The sequence below is a fragment of the Oncorhynchus masou genome, unplaced genomic scaffold (genome assembly GCF_036934945.1).
Source record: "Oncorhynchus masou masou isolate Uvic2021 unplaced genomic scaffold, UVic_Omas_1.1 unplaced_scaffold_1361, whole genome shotgun sequence".
In the NCBI taxonomy this organism is placed as follows: domain Eukaryota; kingdom Metazoa; phylum Chordata; class Actinopteri; order Salmoniformes; family Salmonidae; genus Oncorhynchus; species Oncorhynchus masou.
Genome location: NW_027003510.1, coordinates 117501 through 142500, shown reverse-complemented (window position 1 = coordinate 142500; position 25000 = coordinate 117501). Strand labels below are relative to the sequence as shown.

The following is a 25000-nucleotide window of genomic DNA, read 5'->3' as shown; positions in this document are numbered from 1 at the left end:
CTAGAGGGATTCACCAATAACAATTAACCAGAGGGATTCACCAATAACAATTAACCAGAGGGATTCACCAATAACAATTAACTAGAGGGATTCACCAATTAACAATTAACTAGAGGGATTCACCAATAACAATTAACCAGAGGGATTCACCAATAACAATTAACTAGAGGGATTCACCAATAACAATTAACCAGAGGGATTCACCAATAACAATTAACCAGAGGGATTCACCAATAACAATTAACCAGAGGGATTCACCAATAACAATTAACTAGAGGGATTCACCAATAACAATTAACCAGAGGGATTCACCAATAACAATTAACTAGAGGGATTCACCAATAACAATTAACTAGAGGGATTCACCAATTAACAATTAACTAGAGGGATTCACCATTTAACAATTAACTAGAGGGATTCACCAATAACAATTAACTAGAGGGACTCAACAATTAACAATTAACTAGAGGGACTCACCAATTAACAATTAACCAGAGGGATTCACCAATAACAATTAACTAGAGGGACTCACCAATAACAATTAACTAGAGGGACTCAACAATTAACAATTAACTAGAGGGATTCACCAATTAACAATTAACTAGAGGGATTCACCAATTAACAATTAACTAGAGGGATTCACCAATAACAATTAACTAGAGGGACTCAACAATTAACAATTAACTAGAGGGACTCACCAATTAACAATTAACCAGAGGGATTCACCAATAACAATTAACTAGAGGGACTCACCAATAACAATTAACCAGAGGGATTCACCAATTAACAATTAACCAGAGGGATTCACCAAATAACAAGTAACCAGAGGGATTCACCATTAACAATTAACCAGAGGGATTCACCAAATAACAAGTAACCAGAGGGATTCACCATTAACAATTAACCAGAGGGATTCACCATTTAACAAGTAACCAGAGGGATTCACCATTTAACAATTAACCAGAGGGATTCACCAATAACAATTAACTAGAGGGACTCACCAATTAACAATTAACTACAGGGATTCACCAATTAACAATTAACTAGAGGGATTCACCAATTAACAATTAACTAGAGGGATTCACCATTTAACAAGTAACCAGAGGGATTCACCAATTAACAATTAACTAGAGGGATTCACCATTGACAAGTAACCAGAGGTATTCACCATAAACAATTAACCAGAGGGATTCACCATTTAACAAGTAACCAGAGGGATTCACCAATTAACAATTAACCAGAGGGATTCACCAATAACAATTAACTAGAGGAACTCACCAATTAACAATTAACCAGAGGGACTCAACAATTAACAATTAACTAGAGGGATTCACCAATAACAATTAACCAGAGGGATTCACCAATTAACAATTAACCAGAGGGACTCACCAATTAACAATTAACTAGAGGGATTCACCAATTAACAATTAACCAGAGGGATTCACCAATAACAATTAACTAGAGGGATTCACCAATAACAATTAACTAGAGGGATTCACCAATAACAATTAACTAGAGGGATTCACCAATAACAATTAACTAGAGGGATTCACCATTTAACAATTAACTAGAGGGACTCACCAATAACAATTAACTAGAGGGATTCACCAATTAACAATTAACTAGAGGGATTCACCAATAACAATTAACTAGAGGGACTCACCAATTAACAATTAACTAGAGGGATTCACCAATTAACAAATAACTAGAGGGATTCACAAATTAACAAATAACCAGAGGAATTCACCAATTAACAAATAACCAGAGGGATTCACCAATTAACAAATAACTAGAGGGATTCACCAATTAACAAATAACTAGAGGGATTCACCAATTAACAATTAACCAGAGGGATTCACCAATTAACAAATAACTAGAGGGATTCACCAATTAACAATTAACTAGAGGGATTCACCAATAACAATTAACTAGAGGGACTCACCAATTAACAATTAACTAGAGGGATTCACCATTTAACAATTAACTAGAGGGACTCACCAATAACAATTAACTAGAGGGATTCACCAATAACAATTAACTAGAGGGATTCACCAATAACAATTAACTAGAGGGATTCACCATTTAACAATTAACTAGAGGGACTCACCAATAACAATTAACTAGAGGGATTCACCAATTAACAATTAACTAGAGGGATTCACCAATAACAATTAACTAGAGGGACTCACCAATTAACAATTAACTAGAGGGATTCACCAATTAACAAATAACTAGAGGGATTCACCAATTAACAAATAACCAGAGGAATTCACCAATTAACAAATAACCAGAGGGATTCACCAATTAACAAATAACTAGAGGGATTCACCAATTAACAAATAACCAGAGGGATTCACCAATTAACAAATAACTAGAGGGATTCACCAATTAACAATTAACCAGAGGGATTCACCAATTAACAAATAACTAGAGGGATTCACCAATTAACAATTAACTAGAGGGATTCACCAATAACAATTAACTAGAGGGACTCACCAATTAACAATTAACTAGAGGGATTCACCATTTAACAATTAACTAGAGGGACTCACCAATAACAATTAACTAGAGGATTCACCAATAACAATTAACTAGAGGGATTCACCATTTAACAATTAACTAGAGGGACTCACCAATAACAATTAACTAGAGGGATTCACCAATTAACAATTAACTAGAGGGATTCACCAATAACAATTAACTAGAGGGACTCACCAATTAACAATTAACTAGAAGGATTCACCAATTAACAAATAACTAGAGGGATTCACCAATTAACAAATAACCAGAGGGATTCACCAATTAACAAATAACCAGAGGGATTCACCAATTAACAAATAACTAGAGGGATTCACCAATTAACAAATAACCAGAGGGATTCACCAATTAACAAATAACTAGAGGGATTCACCAATTAACCAGAGGGATTCACCAATTAACAATTAACCAGAGGGATTCACCAATTAACAAATAACTAGAGGGATTCACCAATTAACAATTTCAAAATAACAAGTAACCAGAGGGATTCACCATTAACAATTAACCAGAGGGATTCACCATTTAACAAGTAACCAGAGGGATTCACCAATTAACAATTAACCAGAGGGATTCACCAATAACAATTAACTAGAGGGACTCACCAATTAACAATTAACTAGAGGGATTCACCAATTAACAATTAACTAGAGGGATTCACCAATTAACAATTAACTAGAGGGATTCACCATTTAACAAGTAACCAGAGGGATTCACCAATTAACAATTAACTAGAGGGATTCACCATTGACAAGTAACCAGAGGTATTCACCATAAACAATTAACCAGAGGGATTCACCATTTAACAAGTAACCAGAGGGATTCACCAATTAACAAGTAACCAGAGGGATTCACCAATAACAATTAACTAGAGGGACTCACCAATTAACAATTAACCAGAGGGATTCACCAATAATAATTAACTAGAGGGATTAACCAATAACAATTAACTAGAGGGATTCACCAATTAACAATTAACCAGAGGGACTCACCAATTAACAATTAACTAGAGGGATTCACCAATTAACAATTAACCAGAGGGATTCACCAATAACAATTAACTAGAGGGATTCACCAATAACAATTAACTAGAGGGATTAACCAATAACAATTAACTAGAGGGATTAACCAATAACAATTAACTAGAGGGATTAACCAATTAACAATTAACTAGAGGACTCACCAATAACAATTAACTAGAGGGATTCACCAATTAACAATTAACTAGAGGGATTCACCAATAACAATTAACTAGAGGGACTCACCAATTAACAATTAACTAGAGGGATTCACCAATTAACAAATAACTAGAGGGATTCACAAATTAACAAATAACCAGAGGAATTCACCAATTAACAAATAACCAGAGGGATTCACCAATTAACAAATAACTAGAGGGATTCACCAATTAACAAATAACTAGAGGGATTCACCAATTAACAATTAACCAGAGGGATTCACCAATTAACAAATAACTAGAGGGATTCACCAATTAACAATTAACTAGAGGGATTCACCAATAACAATTAACTAGAGGGACTCACCAATTAACAATTAACTAGAGGGATTCACCATTTAACAATTAACTAGAGGGACTCACCAATAACAATTAACTAGAGGGATTCACCAATAACAATTAACTAGAGGGATTCACCATTTAACAATTAACTAGAGGGATTCACCATTTAACAATTAACTAGAGGGACTCACCAATAACAATTAACTAGAGGGATTCACCAATTAACAATTAACTAGAGGGATTCACCAATAACAATTAACTAGAGGGACTCACCAATTAACAATTAACTAGAGGGATTCACCAATTAACAAATAACTAGAGGGATTCACCAATTAACAAATAACCAGAGGAATTCACCAATTAACAAATAACCAGAGGGATTCACCAATTAACAAATAACTAGAGGGATTCACCAATTAACAAATAACCAGAGGGATTCACCAATTAACAAATAACTAGAGGGATTCACCAATTAACAATTAACCAGAGGGATTCACCAATTAACAAATAACTAGAGGGATTCACCAATTAACAATTAACTAGAGGGATTCACCAATAACAATTAACTAGAGGGACTCACCAATTAACAATTAACTAGAGGGATTCACCATTTAACAATTAACTAGAGGGACTCACCAATAACAATTAACTAGAGGGATTCACCAATAACAATTAACTAGAGGGATTCACCATTTAACAATTAACTAGAGGGACTCACCAATAACAATTAACTAGAGGGATTCACCAATTAACAATTAACTAGAGGGATTCACCAATAACAATTAACTAGAGGACTCACCAATTAACAATTAACTAGAAGGATTCACCAATTAACAAATAACTAGAGGGATTCACCAATTAACAAATAACTAGAGGGATTCACCAATTAACAAATAACTAGAGGGATTCACCAATTAACAAATAACTAGAGGATTCACCAATAACAATTAACTAGAGGGATTCACCAATTAACAAATAACTAGAGGATTCACCAATTAACAGATTAACAATTAACCAGGGATTCACCAATTAACAAATAACTAGAGGGATTCACCAATAACAAGGATTCAAATTAACAATTAACCAGAGGGATTCACCAATTAACAATTAACTAGAGGGATTCACCAATTAACAATTAACTAGAGGGATTCACCAATTAACAATTAACTAAAGGGATTCACCAATTAACAATTAACCAGAGGGATTCACCAATAACAATTAACTAGTGGGATTCACCAATTAACAATTAACTAGAGGGACTCACCAATTAACAATTAACCAGAGGGATTCACCAATTAACAATTAACTAGAGGGACTCACCAATTAACAATTAACTAGAGGGACTCACCAATTAACAATTAACCAGAGGGATTCACCAATTAACAATTAACTAGAGGGACTCACCATTTAACAAGTAACCAGAGGGATTCACCAATTAACAATTAACCAGAGGGATTCACCAATAACAATTAACTAGAGGAACTCACCAATTAACAATTAACCAGAGGGACTCAACAATTAACAATTAACTAGAGGGATTCACCAATAACAATTAACCAGAGGGATTCACCAATTAACAATTAACCAGAGGGACTCACCAATTAACAATTAACTAGAGGGATTCACCAATTAACAATTAACCAGAGGGATTCACCAATTAACAATTAGAGGGATTCACCAATAACAATTAACTAGAGGGATTCACCAATTAACAATTAACTAGAGGGATTCACCATTTAACAATTAACTAGAGGGATTCACCAATTAACAAGTAACCAGAGGGATTCACCAATTAACAATTAACTAGAGGGATTCACCAATTAACAATTAACTAGAGGGATTCACCAATTAACAATTAACTAGAGGGATTCACCAATTAACAATTAACTAGAGGGATTCACCAATTAACAATTAACCAGAGGGATTCACCAATTAACAATTAACCAGAGGGATTCACCAATTAACAATTAACCAGAGGGATTCACCAATTAACAATTAACCAGAGGGATTCACCAATTAACAATTAACTAGAGGGATTCACCAATTAACAATTAACCAGAGGGATTCACCAATTAACAACTAACTAGAGGGATTAACCAATTAACAATTAACTAGAGGGATTCACCAATTAACCAGAGGGATTCACCAATTAACAATTAACCAGAGGGATTCACCAATTAACAATTAACCAGAGGGATTCACCAATAACAATTAACTAGAGGGATTCACCAATAACAATTAACCAGAGGGATTCACCAATTAACAATTAACCAGAGGGATTCACCAATTAATTAGAGGGACTCACCAATTAACAATTAACTAGAGGGATTCACCAATTAACAATTAACTAGAGGGATTCACCAATTAACAATTAACTAGAGGGATTCACCAATTAACAATTAACTAGAGGGATTAACCAATTAACAATTAACTAGAGGGATTCACCAATTAACAATTAACCAGAGGGATTCACCAATTAACAATTAACTAGAGGGATTAACCAATTAACAATTAACTAGAGGGATTAACCAATTAACAATTAACTAGAGGGACTCACAAATTAACAACTAGAGGGACTCACCAATTAACAATTAACCAGAGGGATTCACCAATTAACAATTAACTAGAGGGATTAACCAATTAACAATTAACTAGAGGGATTAACCAATTAACAATTAACTAGAGGGATTCACCAATTAACAATTAAATAATTAACAATTAACCAGAGGGATTCACCAATTAACAATTAACCAATTAACAATTAACCAGCGAGGGAGAGGCTACATGAACATAGAATAACATTTACTAGAATGGACTTCCCCATTTCAAGTCAACAGACAGTGGAAGGGAGGTGTGGGAGGGGGGTTGAGTGGGGAGTTAAGTAGAGTAGGGGTAAGGGGTATTTTGTCTGTGTGAAGATTTGGAGGTTAGTGGGGGTTTAAGGGCTGTTGGTGTTGGTATTAAAATCTTACCCAGTCCTTTAGGCAGACAGGTCTAACTCTGGGGATTAGGTATGAGATGGGGGTGTTTGGTTTGGGTGAGGAGTCGGAGGTTAGTGGGGGTTTAAGTGAGGTCTAGACAGACAAGTCTAAATATGGGGATTAGGTATGAGATAGCGGTGTTTGGTTTGGGTGAGGAGTCAGAGGTTAGTGGGGGTTGAAGTGAGGTCTAGACAGGCAGGTCTAAATATGGGGATTAGGTATGAGATAGGGGTGTTTGGTTTGGGTGAGGAGTCAGAGGTTAGTGGGGGTTGAAGTGAGGTCTAGACAGGCAGGTCTAAATATGGGGATTAGGTATGAGATAGGGGTGTTTGGTTTGGGTGAGGAGTCAGAGGTTAGTGGGGGTTTAAGTGAGGTCTAGACAGACAGGTCTAAATATGGGGATTAGGTATGAGATAGGGGTGTTTGGTTTGGGTGAGGAGTCAGAGGTTAGTGGGGGTTGAAGTGAGGTCTAGACAGGCAGGTCTAAATATGGGGATTAGGTATGAGATAGGGGTGTTTGGTTTGGGTGAGGAGTCAGAGGTTAGTGGGGGTTGAAGTGAGGTCTAGACAGGCAGGTCTAAATATGGGGATTAGGTATGAGATAGGGGTGTTTGGTTTGGGTGAGGAGTCAGAGGTTAGTGGGGGTTTAAGTGAGGTCTAGACAGGCAGGTCTAAATATGGGGATTAGGTATGAGATGGGGGTGTTTGGTTTGGGTGAGGAGTCAGAGGTTAGTGGGGGTTGAAGTGAGGTCTAGACAGGCAGGTCTAAATATGGGGATTAGGTATGAGATAGGGGTGTTTGGTTTGGGTGAGGAGTCAGAGGTTAGTGGGGGTTGAAGTGAGGTCTAGACAGACAGGTCTAAATATGGGGATTAGGTATGAGATAGGGGTGTTTGGTTTGGGTGAGGAGTCAGAGGTTAGTGGGGTTGAAGTGAGGTCTAGACAGGCAGGTCTAAATATGGGGATTAGGTATGAGATAGGGGTGTTTGGTTTGGGTGAGGAGTCAGAGGTTAGTGGGGGTTGAAGTGAGGTCTAGACAGGCAGGTCTAAATATGGGGATTAGGTATGAGATAGGGGTGTTTGGTTTGGGTGAGGAGTCAGAGGTTAGTGGGGGTTGAAGTGAGGTCTAGACAGGCAGGTCTAAATATGGGGATTAGGTATGAGATAGGGGTGTTTGGTTTGGGTGAGGAGTCAGAGGTTAGTGGGGGTTGAAGTGAGGTCTAGACAGGCAGGTCTAAATATGGGGATTAGGTATGAGATAGGGGTGTTTGGTTTGGGTGAGGAGTCAGAGGTTAGTGGGGGTTGAAGTGAGGTCTAGACAGGCAGGTCTAAATATGGGGATTAGGTATGAGATAGGGGTGTTTGGTTTGGGTGAGGAGTCAGAGGTTAGTGGGGGTTGAAGTGAGGTCTAGACAGGCAGGTCTAAATATGGGGATTAGGTATGAGATAGGGGTGTTTGGTTTGGGTGAGGAGTCAGAGGTTAGTGGGGGTTGAAGTGAGGTCTAGACAGGCAGGTCTAAATATGGGGATTAGGTATGAGATAGGGGTGTTTGGTTTGGGTGAGGAGTCAGAGGTTAGTGGGGGTTTAAGTGAGGTCTAGACAGGCAGGTCTAAATATGGGGATTAGGTATGAGATAGGGGTGTTTGGTTTGGGTGAGGAGTCAGAGGTTAGTGGGTTGAAGTGAGGTCTAGACAGGCAGGTCTAAATATGGGGATTAGGTATGAGATAGGGGTGTTTGGTTTGGGTGAGGAGTCAGAGGTTAGTGGGGGTTGAAGTGAGGTCTAGACAGGCAGGTCTAAATATGGGGATTAGGTATGAGATAGGGGTGTTTGGTTTGGGTGAGGAGTCAGAGGTTAGTGGGGGTTGAAGTGAGGTCTAGACAGGCAGGTCTAAATATGGGGATTAGGTATGAGATAGGGGTGTTTGGTTTGGGTGAGGAGTCAGAGGTTAGTGGGGGTTGAAGTGAGGTCTAGACAGGCAGGTCTAAATATGGGGATTAGGTATGAGATAGGGGTGTTTGGTTTGGGTGAGGAGTCAGAGGTTAGTGGGGTTGAAGTGAGGTCTAGACAGGCAGGTCTAAATATGGGGATTAGGTATGAGATAGGGGTGTTTGGTTTGGGTGAGGAGTCAGAGGTTAGTGGGGGTTGAAGTGAGGTCTAGACAGGCAGGTCTAAATATGGGGATTAGGTATGAGATAGGGGTGTTTGGTTTGGGTGAGGAGTCAGAGGTTAGTGGGGGTTGAAGTGAGGTCTAGACAGGCAGGTCTAAATATGGGGATTAGGTATGAGATAGGGGTGTTTGGTTTGGGTGAGGAGTCAGAGGTTAGTGGGGGTTGAAGTGAGGTCTAGACAGGCAGGTCTAAATATGGGGATTAGGTATGAGATAGGGGTGTTTGGTTTGGGTGAGGAGTCAGAGGTTAGTGGGGGTTGAAGTGAGGTCTAGACAGGCAGGTCTAAATATGGGGATTAGGTATGAGATAGGGGTGTTTGGTTTGGGTGAGGAGTCAGAGGTTAGTGGGGGTTGAAGTGAGGTCTAGACAGACAGGTCTAAATATGGGGATTAGGTATGAGATAGGGGTGTTTGGTTTGGGTGAGGAGTCAGAGGTTAGTGGGGGTTGAAGTGAGGTCTAGACAGGCAGGTCTAAATATGGGGATTAGGTATGAGATAGGGGTGTTTGGTTTGGGTGAGGAGTCAGAGGTTAGTGGGGGTTGAAGTGAGGTCTAGACAGGCAGGTCTTAATATGGGGATTAGGTATGAGATAGGGGTGTTTGGTTTGGGTGAGGAGTCAGAGGTTAGTGGGGGTTGAAGTGAGGTCTAGACAGGCAGGTCTTAATATGGGGATTAGGTATGAGATAGGGGTGTTTGGTTTGGGTGAGGAGTCAGAGGTTAGTGGGGGTTGAAGTGAGGTCTAGACAGGCAGGTCTAAATATGGGGATTAGGTATGAGATAGGGGTGTTTGGTTTGGGTGAGGAGTCAGAGGTTAGTGGGGGTTGAAGTGAGGTCTAGACAGGCAGGTCTAAATATGGGGATTAGGTATGAGATAGGGGTGTTTGGTTTGGGTGAGGAGTCAGAGGTTAGTGGGGGTTGAAGTGAGGTCTAGACAGGCAGGTCTAAATATGGGGATTAGGTATGAGATAGGGGTGTTTGGTTTGGGTGAGGAGTCAGAGGTTAGTGAGGGTTGAAGTGAGGTCTAGACAGGCAGGTCTTACCCAGAGCTGTGGGACAGAGGAAGGCTCGTCTGGGAGAGTGCCAGGGTCTCCTGTCTCCCCCATCCTCTCCGTCCTCCATGGGAGTCAGCTGCTTGTTCTCCTCATCCTGATATACCAGCCTGAAAACACACACAGACGCAAGGTCACACACACACACACACACACACACACACACACACACACACACACACACACACACACACACACACACACACACACACACACACACACACACACACACACACACACACACACACACACACACACACACACACACACACACACACACGTGGGGCATACAGAGACCATGAAAGGCATATATTTTCATGGTGAAAGAGAAAGAGACAGAGAAGAGAGAAGTGGAGAGAATCAGAGAATCAGAGAAGAAGAGAGGGGAGGATAGAAGAGAGAGAGGTGTAGAGAAGCAGAGAAGAAGAGAGGGGAGGAGAGAGAGAGGTGGAGAGAATCAGAGAAGAAGAGAGGGGAGGAGAGAAGAGAGAGAGGTGGAGAGAAGCAGAGAAGAAGAGAGGGGAGAGAGAAGAGAGAGAGAGGTGGAGAGAAGAGAGAGGGTGGAGAGAAGCAGAGAAGAAGAGAGGGGAGAGAGAAGAGAGAGAGAGTGGAGAGAAGCAGAGAAGAAGAGAGGGGGAGGATAGAAGAGAGAGAGGTGGAGAGAATCAGAGAAGAGAGGGGAGGAGAGAAGAGAGAGAGGTGGAGAGAAGAGAGAGAGGTGGAGAGAAGCAGAGAAGAAGAGAGGGGAGGATAGAAGAGAGAGAGGTGGAGAGAAGCAGAGAAGAAGAGGGGAGGATAGAAGAGAGAGGTGGAGAGAAGCAGAGAGAGAAGAGAGAGGGAGGATAGAAGAGAGAGGTGGAGAGAAGCAGAGAAGAAGAGAGGGGAGGATAGAAGAGAGAGAGGTGGAGAGAAGCAGAGAAGAAGAGAGGGGAGGATAGAAGAGAGAGAGGTGGAGAGAAGCAGAGAAGAAGAGAGGGGAGGATAGAAGAGAGAGGTGGAGAGAAGCAGAGAAGAAGAGAGGGGAGGATAGAAGAGAGAGAGGTGGAGAGAAGCAGAGAAGAAGAGAGGGGAGGATAGAAGAGAGAGAGGTGGAGAGAAGCAGAGAAGAAGAGAGGGGAGGAGAGAAGAGAGAGAGGTGGAGGGAGGCAGTACATGTCTGAGGTGAGAATGTTCTGGTCGCTTCGGCGGTATTCTCTCTCGTCCGCGTAACTCTCATCGTACGTCTCGTCCGTCGACGCCTCCTCCTCTCGCCTGATGAACGGCAGACGGCTGTCAGTGGAGTCCGAGCTGCAGAAACAACATAACACCTCTCACTAACCAGCTCACAAGAAGCAATAGAAGGACAGGAGGATTCTCCCCAACAGCAGCAGGGAGAGAGGGGAGGAAGCACGCTGGTTAGAAGCAAGATGGCGGCGAGAAGCAGAATGAATAGAGAATCAACACACGGGAGAGAGATAAGTGACAGTGGTCCAGCCGCGTGCTGTATTATACTCTACAGAGCTGAATGAAAAGCTTTAGGAGGATCCAACCAGGTTGAATCCCTAGGCTGTGTTGAGGAGGAAGTAAGCCAATCACATGTCACCCACAGGAGGCTGCTGAGAGGAGGACGACTCATAGTAATATCTGGAACGGAGCGAATGGAACGGCCACCTGGAAACCATGTGTTGGACGCATCTCATACCATTCCACCTGGTTCCGCTCCAGCCATTAACATGAGCCATGTCCTCCCCAATTAAGATGCCACCAACCTCCTGTGATGTCACTCCTGTCAGGGTGGATCCAACCAGAGCTACATGAGCTAAAAACACTGTAGGTGATGCATATCCACATCCTGTTCTGTACAATGTACATCTCCTCTCCCTCCTCTGGTAGAAATATACCAAGATCCCAGCAGGAGAGTAAAAACAGGTTCAATATTGACTAAAGTCCAGACACTTGTCTGTCCCTGAGTATGTTTAGCTCAGTGCAGCAAGGATCCAGCCAGGGACTGTATGGACAACAGGGTTGGCAGAACCTTTCCATACTGATGTCAGAAGGTGAATTCACCAATTTGTAAGTCGCTCTGGATAAGAGCGTCTGCTAAATGACTTAAATGTAATGTAAATGCCTCCTGGGCATTACAACTCTCTCTCTCCTCCTGAGAGAGCAACATACCGCATGAGGGAGTCATAGAAACACATCCTGTGTTCAGCGTCAGTCAGTGTGGAGAGGAAGAGAGGAGAGAGAGAGAGACAGACAGACAAGAGAAGTTACCGTTGACAACCAATCAGAATTAGAAACAGATCTAATTGGCCACGAGAGGTCACTGATAAAAGACAGACTAGAGAATAACACCAACGTACTCTACAGAACCCAGAGAGACACCCACCTCTTGGGAGGGAAGCACCATGCAGACCTCGGCAGTAGTATCGGGGTTAGCGGGGGTCCGCTCTGCCCGTCCACAGTACTGATGCTGGGGCTTGGGAAACGGCTGAGCCCCCCTGGACCACCAACCCCCACTACCACACCGGGGACCGCCGTGTTGTTGGCATTGTTGATGTTAGCGTTGGAGCCCGAGGAAGAGTAGGAGCTCGGGGTGAAGGTGGTAGAGTCCATCAACTTCTCGTGGGACGGGGACTCGCCCTCGCCGGGGCTGCCCGTCTGGCTGATGTGGAGCGGGCGCTGCGTGGTGAAGGATTGTGGGAAGGTGTTGCGTCCGCTGTCGCGCCCGTCGTTGTAGTAGCTGACGTGGTTGCCGAACAACCCACCCGCTCGCTGTAGGAGGAGCGAGCGAGAGGGGCAGGAGAGAGAGGAGGCAGAGAGAGAGGGAGAGGAGAGAGAGGGGAGGAGAGAGCAGAGGAGGAGAGAGCAGAGGAGGAGAGAGAGAGGGAGGAGAGAGAGAGGGAGGAGAGAGAGAGGGAGGAGAGAGAGAGAGGGAGGAGAGAGAGAGGGAGGAGAGAGAGAGGGAGGAGAGAGAGAGAGGGAGGAGAGAGAGGGATGAGTATTGTGTAGCGTTACATCCATCTAAAAGCACACAGTCACGCTGTTCTACTATTATGACTAAATCTATTCAGTCTCTGTCGTATGGACAATGCAAAGCAAAGGCCGGCTTTATGACTGAAGTGTTGTGGGTTATGAAGTGTTGTGGGTTATGAAGTGTAGTGGGTTATGAAGTGTAGTGGGTTGTGAAGTGTAGTAGATACTGAAGTGTTGTTGGTACATTAGTGTAGTAGGTACTAAAGTGTAGTGGGTACTGAACTGTAGTGGGTTATGAAGTGTAGTGGATTATGAAGTGTAGTGGGTTATGAAGTACAGTGGGTTATGAAGTACAGTGGGTTATGAAGTGTAGTGGGTTATGAAGTGTAGTGGATTATGAAGTGTAGTGGGTTATGAAGTGTAGTGGGTTATGAAGTGTAGTGGGTTATGAAGTGTTGTGGGTTATGAAGTGTAGTGGGTTATGAAGTGTAGTGGGTTATGAAGTGTAGTGGGTTATGAAGTGTAGTGGGTTATGAAGTGTAGTGGGTTATGAACTGTAGTGGGTTATGAAGTGTAGTGTGTTATGAAGTGTAGTGGGCTATGAAGTGTAGTGGGCTATGAAGTGTAGTGGGTTATGAAGTGTAGTGGGTTATGAAGTGTAGTGGGTTATGAAGTGTCGTGGGTTATGAAGTGTAGTGGGTTATGAAGTGTAGTGGGTTATGAAGTGTAGTGTGTTATGAAGTGTAGTGGGTTATGAAGTGTAGTGGGTTATGAAGTGTATTGTGTTATGAAGTGTAGTGGGCTATGAAGTGTAGTGGGCTATGAAGTGTAGTGGGTTATGAAGTGTAGTGGGTTATGAAGTGTCGTGGGTTATGAAGTGTAGTGGGTTATGAAGTGTAGTGGGTTATGAAGTGTCGTGGGTTATGAAGTGTAGTGGGTTATGAAGTGTAGTGGGTTATGAAGTGTAGTGGGTTATGAAGTGTAGTGGGTTATGAAGTGTAGTGTGTTATGAAGTGTAGTGGGTTATGAAGTGTCGTGGGTTATGAAGTGTAGTGGGTTATGAAGTGTAGTGGGTAATGAAGTGTAGTGGCTACTGAAGTGGCATCTGGAGCCAATGATGGTGGATGGTGAAGAACCAGATGTAATCCTTATAGCTGGTCACAGCAGAAGCGATGGGCCTGATGAAGCTCAGTAGTTCAGACAGAGGGGTGTGTGGGGCTGTAGCCGACCTTTACCCTGAAGATATCGTCCTCGGACGCAGCCGAGACAGGCTCCTTCATCGACTTGTCCAGGTCCTCCTCCACTGTGAGGTCACCTGATATGGCCCTCCGGATCTCAGGACCCATGTCATGGAGCGTCCGCAGGCCCGCCTGAGTGGAAATACAGACAGGCACAGACAAGCACCAGCGCGGAACGACAGACACGGAGGAACAAACACAAACACAGACTCATTGTTTTAGTACGAATCTGATATGTTCAGTGAAGTACGAACACACTTCTAAACGGTGCTCTCTGGTCTGAAGGTCTGACAGGCAGGAACTTGTAGGGACCCACCTGCAGGGAGAGAGCCGTCTTGGGCGGCACCTTGGCCACCAGGCCCTGCTCTTTACGCTTCTTAAACTTCCTGAAGTACTCCTGGATCAGGAAAGTGGCGTAGAACTTCCCAACCGTCACCTCATCGTCTCCAGCAGGGGGCACCACCTGATCCAGCAGCTTCATACTGGTTCTCTTCCAGATCTTCTTCACTATGGCCCGGAGCTCCTCGTTCGCCTGCTCCAAGTTACCTTCACACACAGAAACCAGACGGGGACCGTACAAACCAACAATAGTCATTGCTCCAAGTTACCTTCACACAGAGAAACCAGACGGGGACCGTACAAACCAACAATAGTCATTGCTCCAAGTTACCTTCACACACAGAGAAACCAGACGGGGACCGTACAAACCAACAATAGTCATTGCTCCAAGTTACCTTCACACACACACACACACAGAGAAACCAGACGGGGACCGTACAAACCAACAATAGTCATTGCTCCAAGTTACCTTCACACACACACACACACAGAAACCAGACGGGGACCGTACAAACCAACAATAGTCATTGCTCCAAGTTACCTTCACACACAGAAACCAGACGGGGACCGTACAAACCAACAATAGTCATTGCTCCAAGTTACCTTCACACACACACACAGAAACCAGACGGGGACCGTACAAACCAACAATAGTCATTGCTCCAAGTTACCTTCACACACACAGTGGAGAGAAGCAGAGAAGAAGAGAGAGAGGTGGAGAGAATCAGAGAAGAAGAGAGGTGGAGAGAATCAGAGAAGAAGAGAGAGGTGGAGAGAATCAGAGAAGAAGAGAGGTGGAGAGAATCAGAGAAGAAGAGAGAGGTGGAGAGAATCAGAGAAGAAGAGAGAGGTGGAGAGAATCAGAGAAGAAGAGAGAGGTGGAGAGAATCAGAGAAGAAGAGAGAGAGGTGGAGAGAATCAGAGAAGAAGAGAGAGAGGTGGAGAGAATCAGAGAAGAAGAGATAGAGGTGGAGAGAATCAGAGAAGAAGAGAGAGAGGTGAAGAGAATCAGAGAAGAAGAGATAGAGGTGGAGAGAATCAGAGAAGAAGAAGAGAGAGGTGAAGAGAATCAGAGAAGAATAGATAGAGGTGGAGAGAATCAAAGAAGAAGAGAGAGAGGTGGAGAGAATCAGAGAAGAAGAGATAGAGGTGAAGAGAATCCGAGAAGAAGAGAGAGAGGTGGAGAGAAGCAGAGAAGAAGAGAGGGGAGGAGAGAAGAGAGAGAGGTGGAGAGAATCAGAGAAGAAGAGAGGGGAGGATAGAAAAGAGAGAGGTGAAGAGAATCAGAGAAGAAGAGAGAGAGGTGGAGAGAATCAGAGAAGAAGAGAGAGAGGTGGAGAGAAGCAGAGAAGAAGAGAGAGAGGTGGAGAGAATCAGAGAAGAAGAGATAGAGGTGGAGAGAATCAGAGAAGAATAGATAGAGGTGGAGAGAATCAGAGAAGAAGAGAGGTGGAGAGAATCAGAGAAGAAGAGAGAGGTGGAGAGAATCAGAGAAGAAGAGAGAGGTGGAGAGAATCAGAGAAGAAGAGAGAGGTGGAGAGAATCAGAGAAGAAGAGAGAGAGGTGGAGAGAATCAGAGATGAAGAGAGAGAGGTGGAGAGAATCAGAGAAGAAGAGATAGAGGTGGAGAGAATCAGAGAAGAAGAGAGAGAGGTGAAGAGAATCAGAGAAGAAGAGATAGAGGTGGAGAGAATCAGAGAAGAAGAAGAGAGAGGTGAAGAGAATCAGAGAAGAAGAGATAGAGGTGGAGAGAATCAAAGAAGAAGAGAGAGAGTGGAGAGAATCAGAGAAGAAGAGATAGAGGTGAAGAGAATCAGAGAAGAAGAGAGAGGGGGAAGAGGATCAGAGAAGAGAAGAGAGAGAGGTGGAGAGAATCAGAGAAGAAGAGAGAGAGGTGGAGAGAATCAGAGAAGAAGAGAGAGAGGTGGAGAGAATCAGTACACACACAAAATCACATGTGTTACCATCAGTCTTGATCCTCAGTGCTGTTCGCACCAGGGCAAACAGGGTGGCATTGAACATGACTGTGCCATCGCTGTTCAGGGGCATGTTCATGGAGACCAGACGCTTGCAGGCCACCCGGTGGGGACAGAGCTTCCCGAAGCCCAAAGGAGGCTGAATCCTCCTCAACAGAGTTACCACATCCAGGTGCTTGATACGACCCCTGTAGAACAGACAACAATATTTAGAGAGAAAGAGAGAGAGAGAGAGAGAGAGAGAGAGAGAGAGACAGAGAGAGAGAGAGAGAGAGAGAGAGAGAGAGAGAGAGAGAGAGAGAGAGAGAGAGAGAGAGAGAGAGAGAGAGAGAGAGAGACAGAGAGAGAGAGAGAGAGAGAGAGAGAGACACAGATAGACAGAGAGAGAGAGAGAGAGAGAGAGAGAGAGAGAGAGAGAGAGAGAGAGAGACTCAGAGGGAGGGAGGGAGGGAGGGAGATGCTGTTTGAAGTTGTACTGACTTGGCCTCTGGGTCGTACTCAGCCCAGATCCTCTTGAACTCATCCAGGTGGTGAGGTCCTAGAATAGACCAGTCTCTGGTCAGGTAGTCAAAGTTATCCATGATCACAGCCACAAACAGGTTGATGATCTGTGGACAGAGAGACAACAGACCCCATTAATCAACTCATAAGTCTCAATAACAGCTGACAGAGAGACAACAGACCAGAATAATCAACTCATCAGTCCCAATAACAGCTGACAGAGAGACAACAGACCAGAATAATCAACTCATCAGTCTCAATAACAGCTGACAGAGAGACAACAGACCAGAATAATCAACTCATCAGTCCCAATAACAGCTGACAATAGACCAGAATAATCAACTCATCAGTCCCAATAACAGCTGACAATAGACCAGAATAATCAACTCATCAGTCCCAATAACAGCTGACAGACAGATAACAGACCAGAATAATCAACTCATCATCTGGAATACTAGAAAAAAACGATTGGTTTCTCTACCAGTGGGATTGTCTCTCCTTGCTCTCTGTAGCTAGTGGGATTGTCCCTCCTGACTCTCTGTAGCTAGTGGGATTGTCTCTCCTTGCTCTCTGTAGCTAGTGGGATTGTCTCTCCTGACTCTCTGTAGCTAGTGGGATTGTCCCTCCTTGCTCTCTGTAGCTAGTGGGATTGTCTCTCCTTGCTCTCTGTAGCTAGTGGGATTGTCTCTCCTTGCTCTCTGTAGCTAGTGGGATTGTCCCTCCTTGCTCTCTGTAGCTAGTGGGATTGTCTCTCCTGGTTCTCTGTAGCTAGTGGGATTGTCTCTCCTGGTTCTCTGTAGCTAGTGGGATTGTCTCTCCTTGCTCTCTGTAGCTAGTGGGATTGTCCCTCCTGACTCTCTGTAGCTAGTGGGATTGTCTCTCCTTGCTCTCTGTAGCTAGTGGGATTGTCCCTCCTTGCTCTCTGTAGCTAGTGGGATTGTCTCTCCTTGCTCTCTGTAGCTAGTGGGATTGTCTCTCCTTGCTCTCTGTAGCTAGTGGGATTGTCCCTCCTTGCTCTCTGTAGCTAGTGGGATTGTCCCTCCTGACTCTCTGTAGCTAGTGGGATTGTCCCTCCTGACTCTCTGTAGCTAGTGGGATTGTCCCTCCTGACTCTCTGTAGCTAGTGGGATTGTCCCTCCTGACTCTCTGTAGCTAGTGGGATTGTCCCTCCTTGCTCTCTGTAGCTAGTGGGATTGTTAATCCTGGTTCTCTGTAGCTAGTGGGATTGTCTCTCCTGACTCTCTGTAGCTAGTGGGATTGTCTCTCCTTGCTCTCTGTAGCTAGTGGGATTGTCTCTCCTTGCTCTCTGTAGCTAGTGGGATTGTCTCTCCTTGCTCTCTGTAGCTAGTGGGATTGTCTCTCCTTGCTCTCTGTAGCTAGTGGGATTGTCCCTCCTTGCTCTCTGTAGCTAGTGGGATTGTCCCTCCTGACTCTCTGTAGCTAGTGGGATTGTTAATCCTGGCTCACTGTAGCTAGTGGGATTGTCCCTCCTGGCTCTCTGTAGCTAGTGGGATTGTCCCTCCTGACTCTCTGTAGCTACTGAGATTGTCCCTCCTGGTTCTCTGTAGCTAGTGGGATTGTCTCTCCTTGCTCTCTGTAGCTAGTGGGATTGTCCCTCCTTGCTCTCTGTAGCTAGTGGGATTGTCCCTCCTGACTCTCTGTAGCTAGTGGGATTGTCCCTCCTGACTCTCTGTAGCTAGTGGGATTGTCTCTCCTTGCTCTCTGTAGCTAGTGGGATTGTCTCTCCTTGCTCTCTGTAGCTAGTGGGATTGTCCCTCCTGGTTCTCTGTAGCTAGTGGGATTGTCCCTCCTGACTCTCTGTAGCTAGTGGGATTGTCCCTCCTGGTTCTCTGTAGCTAGTGGGATTGTCCCTCCTGGCTCTCTGTAGCTAGTGGGATTGTCCCTCCTTGCTCCCTGTAGCTAGTGGGATTGTCCCTCCTGACTCTCTGTAGCTAGTGGGATTGTCCCTCCTGACTCTCTGTAGCTAGTGGGATTGTCCCTCCTTGCTCTCTGTAGCTACTGAGATTGTCCCTCCTGGTTCTCTGTAGCTAGTGGGATTGTCCCTCCTGACTCTCTGTAGCTAGTGAGATTGTCCCTCCTGACTCTCTGTAGCTAGTGGGATTGTCCCTCCTGACTCTCTGAAGCTAGTGGGATTGTCTCTCCTTGCTCTCTGTAGCTAGTGGGATTGTCTCTCCTTGCTCTCTGTAGCTAGTGGGATTGTCTCTCCTTGCTCTCTGTAGCTAGTGGGATTGTCCCTCCTGGCTCTCTGTAGCTAGTGGGATTGTCCCTCCTGACTCTCTGTAGTTAGTGGGATTGTCCCTCCTGGTTCTCTGTAGCTAGTGGGATTGTCCCTCCTTGCTCCCTGTAGCTAGTGGGATTGTCCCTCCTGGCTCCCTGTAGCTAGTGGGATTGTCCCTCCCCGCTCTCCGTAGCTACTTACCAGGAAGGCACAGAGCATGTAGAAGCTGACGAAGTAGAAGATAGCGAAGTGACTCCCACACTGGTCTTCGCTGGCTGGTCCCACCTCTGACCCCTTCTCACAGGGTCGCATGGGGGCGCATGCCAGCATGATCTCCTGCCACGCCTCGCCTGTGGCACACCTGGGCACAGGTAAACAACCAGCTGTCACACACAGAAGGCTCTACTGTACAGGAAGAATGGGCTCCATGAAGGGTCCACCTGGTGGTGAAATGCTGCATGGTTGTCCTACCTTCAAAGGTAGAGTTTTAAACAAAAAGTGGGAAACGACATCACGGCTTGCAGAAGAGGTGGAAAGGATGCACAGGGGTTGATAAAACACCATGACTCTGAGGTGGCAGTGCTTTCATGATCTCCAAGATCTGTCGGGGGCGCTTTTAAATCAGGAATTTGTGACGTTGGTCTACAGTCTGGAAAGAGAGGAGGAGAACAGACGGCTCACCTGAAGAGCAGGAGTGTAGCCTGGGGGAAGGTCTGGAAGTTGTTGTTCCTGTTGATCTGACTGTTGTCCCTCAGGGCTATCTTACCAAACATCTGCAGGGGGCAAGGTTGTTAGGAGACACAGGGCACGCCAGGTCAACATGGTGCAAGACAGCCACAGAGGACAGGTGACATCGTCAGGTCAGTGCCACAGAGGACAGGTGACATCGTCAGGTCAGTGCCACAGAGGACAGGTGACATCGTCAGGTCAGTACCACAGAGGACAGGTGACATCGTCAGGTAAGTACCACAGAGGACAGGGGGCCGAGGAGACAGGACAATAACCACAAGGCTTCTCAACATATATATAAGGTAACAACATCTAGTGCTGGTTGCCCGGACATGGGTTCAGTCTAGTCCTGGTATTAAAATCACTTTCAATGGAGCTTTTAATTCCTGGACCAGGCTTAAAGTGTGTCTGGGAAACCAGCCCCTAGAGAGAGAACGCAGAGAGATGAAAGGTTATTATAGTGTGGAGGAGAGAACAGGACAGAACATACAGGACCTTGGGTCAGGGGTTAGAACAGCGAACGACACGGACGGGACAGGACTGGCTGGAGGAGAGAAACAGAGGAGAGGAACAGAGGAGAGGAACAGAGAGAAACAGAGGAGAGAAACAGAGGAGAGGAACAGAGGAGAGAAACAGAGGAGATGAACAGAGGAGAGAAACAGAGGAGAGGAACAGAGGAGAGGAACAGAGGAGAGAAACAGAGGAGATGAACAGAGGAGAGAAACAGAGGAGAGAAACAGAGGAGAGGAACAGAGGAGAGGAACAGAGGAGAGGAACAGAGGAGAGGAACAGAGGAGAGAAACAGAGGAGATGAACAGAGGAGAGGAACAGAGGAGAGAAACATAGGAGAGAAACAGAGGAGAGGAACAGAGGAGAGAAACAGAGGAGAGGAACAGAGGAGAGGAACAGAGGAGAGGAACAGATGAGAGAAACAGAGGAGAGGAACAGAGAACAGAGGAGAGAAACAGAGGAGAGGAACAGAGGAGAGAAACAGAGGAGAGGAACAGAGGAGAGGAACAGAGAGAAACAGAGGAGAGAAACAGAGGAGAGGAACAGAGGAGAGAAACAGAGGAGATGAACAGAGGAGAGAAACAGAGGAGATGAACAGAGGAGAGAAACAGAGGAGAGAAACAGAGGAGAGGAACAGAGGAGAGGAACAGAGGAGAGAAACAGAGGAGAGGAACAGAGGAGAGGAACAGAGAGAAACAGAGGAGAGAAACAGAGGAGAGGAACAGAGGAGAGGAACAGAGGAGAGGAACAGAGGAGAGGAACAGAGGAGAGGAACAGAGAACAGAGGAGAGAAACAGAGGAGAGGAACAGAGGAGAGAAACAGAGGAGAGGAACAGAGGAGAGGAACAGAGGAGAGGAACAGAGGAGAGAAACATAGGAGAGGAACAGAGAAGAGGAACAGAGGAGAGAAAAACAGAGGAGAGGAACAGAGGAGAGGAACAGAGGAGAGAAACAGAGGAGAGAAACATAGGAGAGGAACAGAGGAGAGGAACAGAGGAGAGGAACAGAGGAGAGGAACAGAGGAGAGGAACAGAGGAGAGGAACAGATGAGAGAAACAGAGGAGAGGAACATAGGAGAGGAACAGAGGAGAGGAACAGAGGAGAGGAACAGAGGAGAGGAACAGAGGAGAGGAACAGAGGACCAATCCCAGATGCTCAGGGGCTGACCGGCAGTTCTTACCTGCATCCCAATGACGGCGTAGATGAAAAAGAGCATCACTATGAGCAGTGCTACATAGGGGAGGGCCTGGGGGGGACAGAGAGAGATCAGTGACACGTCAACAACACTGTCTAGCACCACAGCACCAAAAACACCTTACGGCAGCACACTGCTGCAAAAATAGTCACGGTCCTTTTCCCCCACTGTCCAACCCAAGATAAATAACTATTTTACCAGAACCCCTTTATCAAATGTTTTGGGTTATATTTGGGGGAGTGCCCCTATAAAACCACCGACATTTAAAATGTTCAGACAATCTTATTAAAGGAGACTTGTGGTAAGTTCATACTGGTCCCCTCCATGGGAATTGAACCCACAACTCTGGCGTGGCAAGCACCATGCTCTACCAACTGAGCCACACGGGACCTACGAAGGACAGCTTATCTTCGCCCTAGAAATACCATGTCAACCTGTAAGCCTTATCATTAACCTGTAGCATGGTGAGTGGGCTGTGACAGCATGCATATGAGGGGTGTTGGGGTTTTGAGAGACAGTTAGATGCTGACTGGTTAGCTGGACACATCATTCCTCCCTTCTACATTCCTCCCTCAAGCAGGGTCAGGGGTCAAGCTGAATTTCAGTCACTCAATTCAGGAAGTGATTTGAAATGAAAATTCTAATATGGAAAAACTGAAATAAATAAATAAATAGGCTATCTATATTTATTTAAAAAAAATGTTTTTTTGATAATTAATTTAAAATATATATATTTTTAAATGATTAGCCGGGTACAGACCAGAACTAAAAGACGTTGAGGCGTGGTCTTTCCTCCCAAACCTCAGTTATATCTAACTCAGATTTATAGAATTTCCATTCCACAGTTTACTTCCCTCCTGAATTGACTGACTTCAATTCCAAAATGACCCCCCCGTGACCCCGTTGCATCTCAATGGTCTTGACTTGAGTCTGAGTCTCCTCTCACTTGAAAGGACTTGATGAAGGTCCACAGCAGGGTCCGTATCCCTTCTCCCCGAGACAGCAGTTTGACCAGCCTCATCACTCTGAACAGCCGGAAGAAGGTGATGGAGATCCTGGCGTTATCTTCAGAGTTTTGTAGTCCCTTTTGTTAGGCACCGGACGTCAACACACACACACACACGCACACGCACACGCACACGCACACGCACACACACACGCAGACATGAACACACATACACACAGACATGAACACACATACACACAGACATGAACACACATACACACAGACATGAACACACACACACACAGACATGAACACACACACACACAGACATGAACACATATACACACAGACATGAACACACATACACACAGACATGAACACACATACACACAGACATGAACACACATACACACAGACATGAACACACATACACACAGACATGAACACACACACACACAGACATGAACACACATACACACAGACATGAACACACATACACACAGACATGAACACACATACACACAGACATGAACACACATACACACAGACATGAACACACACACACACAGACATGAACAGGCACACACACACACAAATGAACAGACACACACAGAAATAAACAGACACACACACACAGACATGAACAGACACATGCGTGCGCACACACACACACACACACACACACACACACACACACACACACACACACACACACACACACACACACACACACACACACACACACACACACACACACACACACACACACACACACACGATCATCCGTATGCGAGTGCACACCCACACGTAGTTGGAGATACAAACACATACACAGACACACACATACACACAAAGTTAATAGGTCAATCACTGTTGAGTCCTTCAAATCATCCCATCAAAAACAACCTACAAAAGAGTTTAGGAGAGAATCGGGCATCACCTGGTGGCTCTATGAGGAACGGGAATACAACTAACAGACCCAATGCATTACACTTCCTGTTCTCCAGCAGAGAATACAACTAACAGACCCAATGCATTACACTTCCTGTTCTCCAGCAGAGAATACAACCCAATAACAGACCCAATGCATTACACTTCCTGTTCTCCAGCAGAGAATACAACTAACAGACCCAATGCATTACACTTCCTGTTCTCCAGCAGAGAATACAACTAACAGACCCAATGCATTACACTTCCTGTTCTCCAGCAGAGAAACTAACAACTAACAGACAGAGAATACAACAACAGACCCAATGCATTACACTTCCTGTTCTCCAGCAGAGAATAAACTAACAGACCCAATGCATTACACTTCCTGTTCTCCAGCAGATAATACAGAGAATACAACTAACAGACCCAATGCATTACACTTCCTGTTCTCCAGCAGAGAATACAACTAACAGACCCAATGCATTACACTTCCTGTTCTCCAGCAGAGAATACAACTAACAGACCCAATGCATTACACTTCCTGTTCTTCAGCAGAGAATACAACTAACAGACCCAATGCATTACACTTCCTGTTCTCCACAGACACAATGCAGTACACTTCCTGTTCCCCAGCAGAGAATACAACTAACAGACCCAATGCATTACACTTCCTGTTCTCCAGAGGACAACTAACAGACCCAATGCATTACACTTCCTGTTCTCCACAGACAACTAACAGACCCAATGCATTACACTTCCTGTTCTCCAGCAGAGAGTTCTCCAATTCCTGTTCTCCACACTTCCTGTTCTCCAAGAGAATACAACTAACAGACCCAATGCATTACAGACCCAATGCATTACACTTCCTGTTCTCCAGCAGAGAATACAACTAACAGACACAATGCATTACACTTCCTGTTCTCCAGCAGAGGACAACTAACAGACCCAATGCATTACACTTCCTGTTCTCCAGCAGAGGATACAACTAACAGACCCAATGCATTACACTTCCTGTTCTCCAGCAGAGAATACAACTAAGAGACCAATGCATTACCTTCCTGTTCTCCAGACACAATGCATTACACTTCCTGTTCTCCAGCAGAGGACACAACTAACAGACCCAATGCATTACACTTCCTGTTCTCCAGCAGAGGACACAACTAACAGACCCAATGCATTACACTTCCT

The 25000-nt window shown here is 44.6% G+C and overlaps 1 protein-coding gene across 1 annotated transcript in view; it reads right to left on the bottom strand.

Annotated features, from left to right (window-relative positions):
• LOC135530524 (voltage-dependent L-type calcium channel subunit alpha-1C-like) overlaps positions 1–25000 on the bottom strand; it is a 61066-nt gene that overhangs the window by 2555 nt on the left and 33511 nt on the right. Inside the window, 11 exon segments of the mRNA XM_064958830.1 lie at positions 10246–10364; positions 11407–11541; positions 12623–13008; positions 14445–14579; positions 14764–14993; positions 16751–16950; positions 17243–17370; positions 19704–19863; positions 20184–20275; positions 21922–21987; positions 22883–23020. Coding sequence (XP_064814902.1) covers positions 10246–10364; positions 11407–11541; positions 12623–13008; positions 14445–14579; positions 14764–14993; positions 16751–16950; positions 17243–17370; positions 19704–19863; positions 20184–20275; positions 21922–21987; positions 22883–23020 — 1789 coding nt within the window.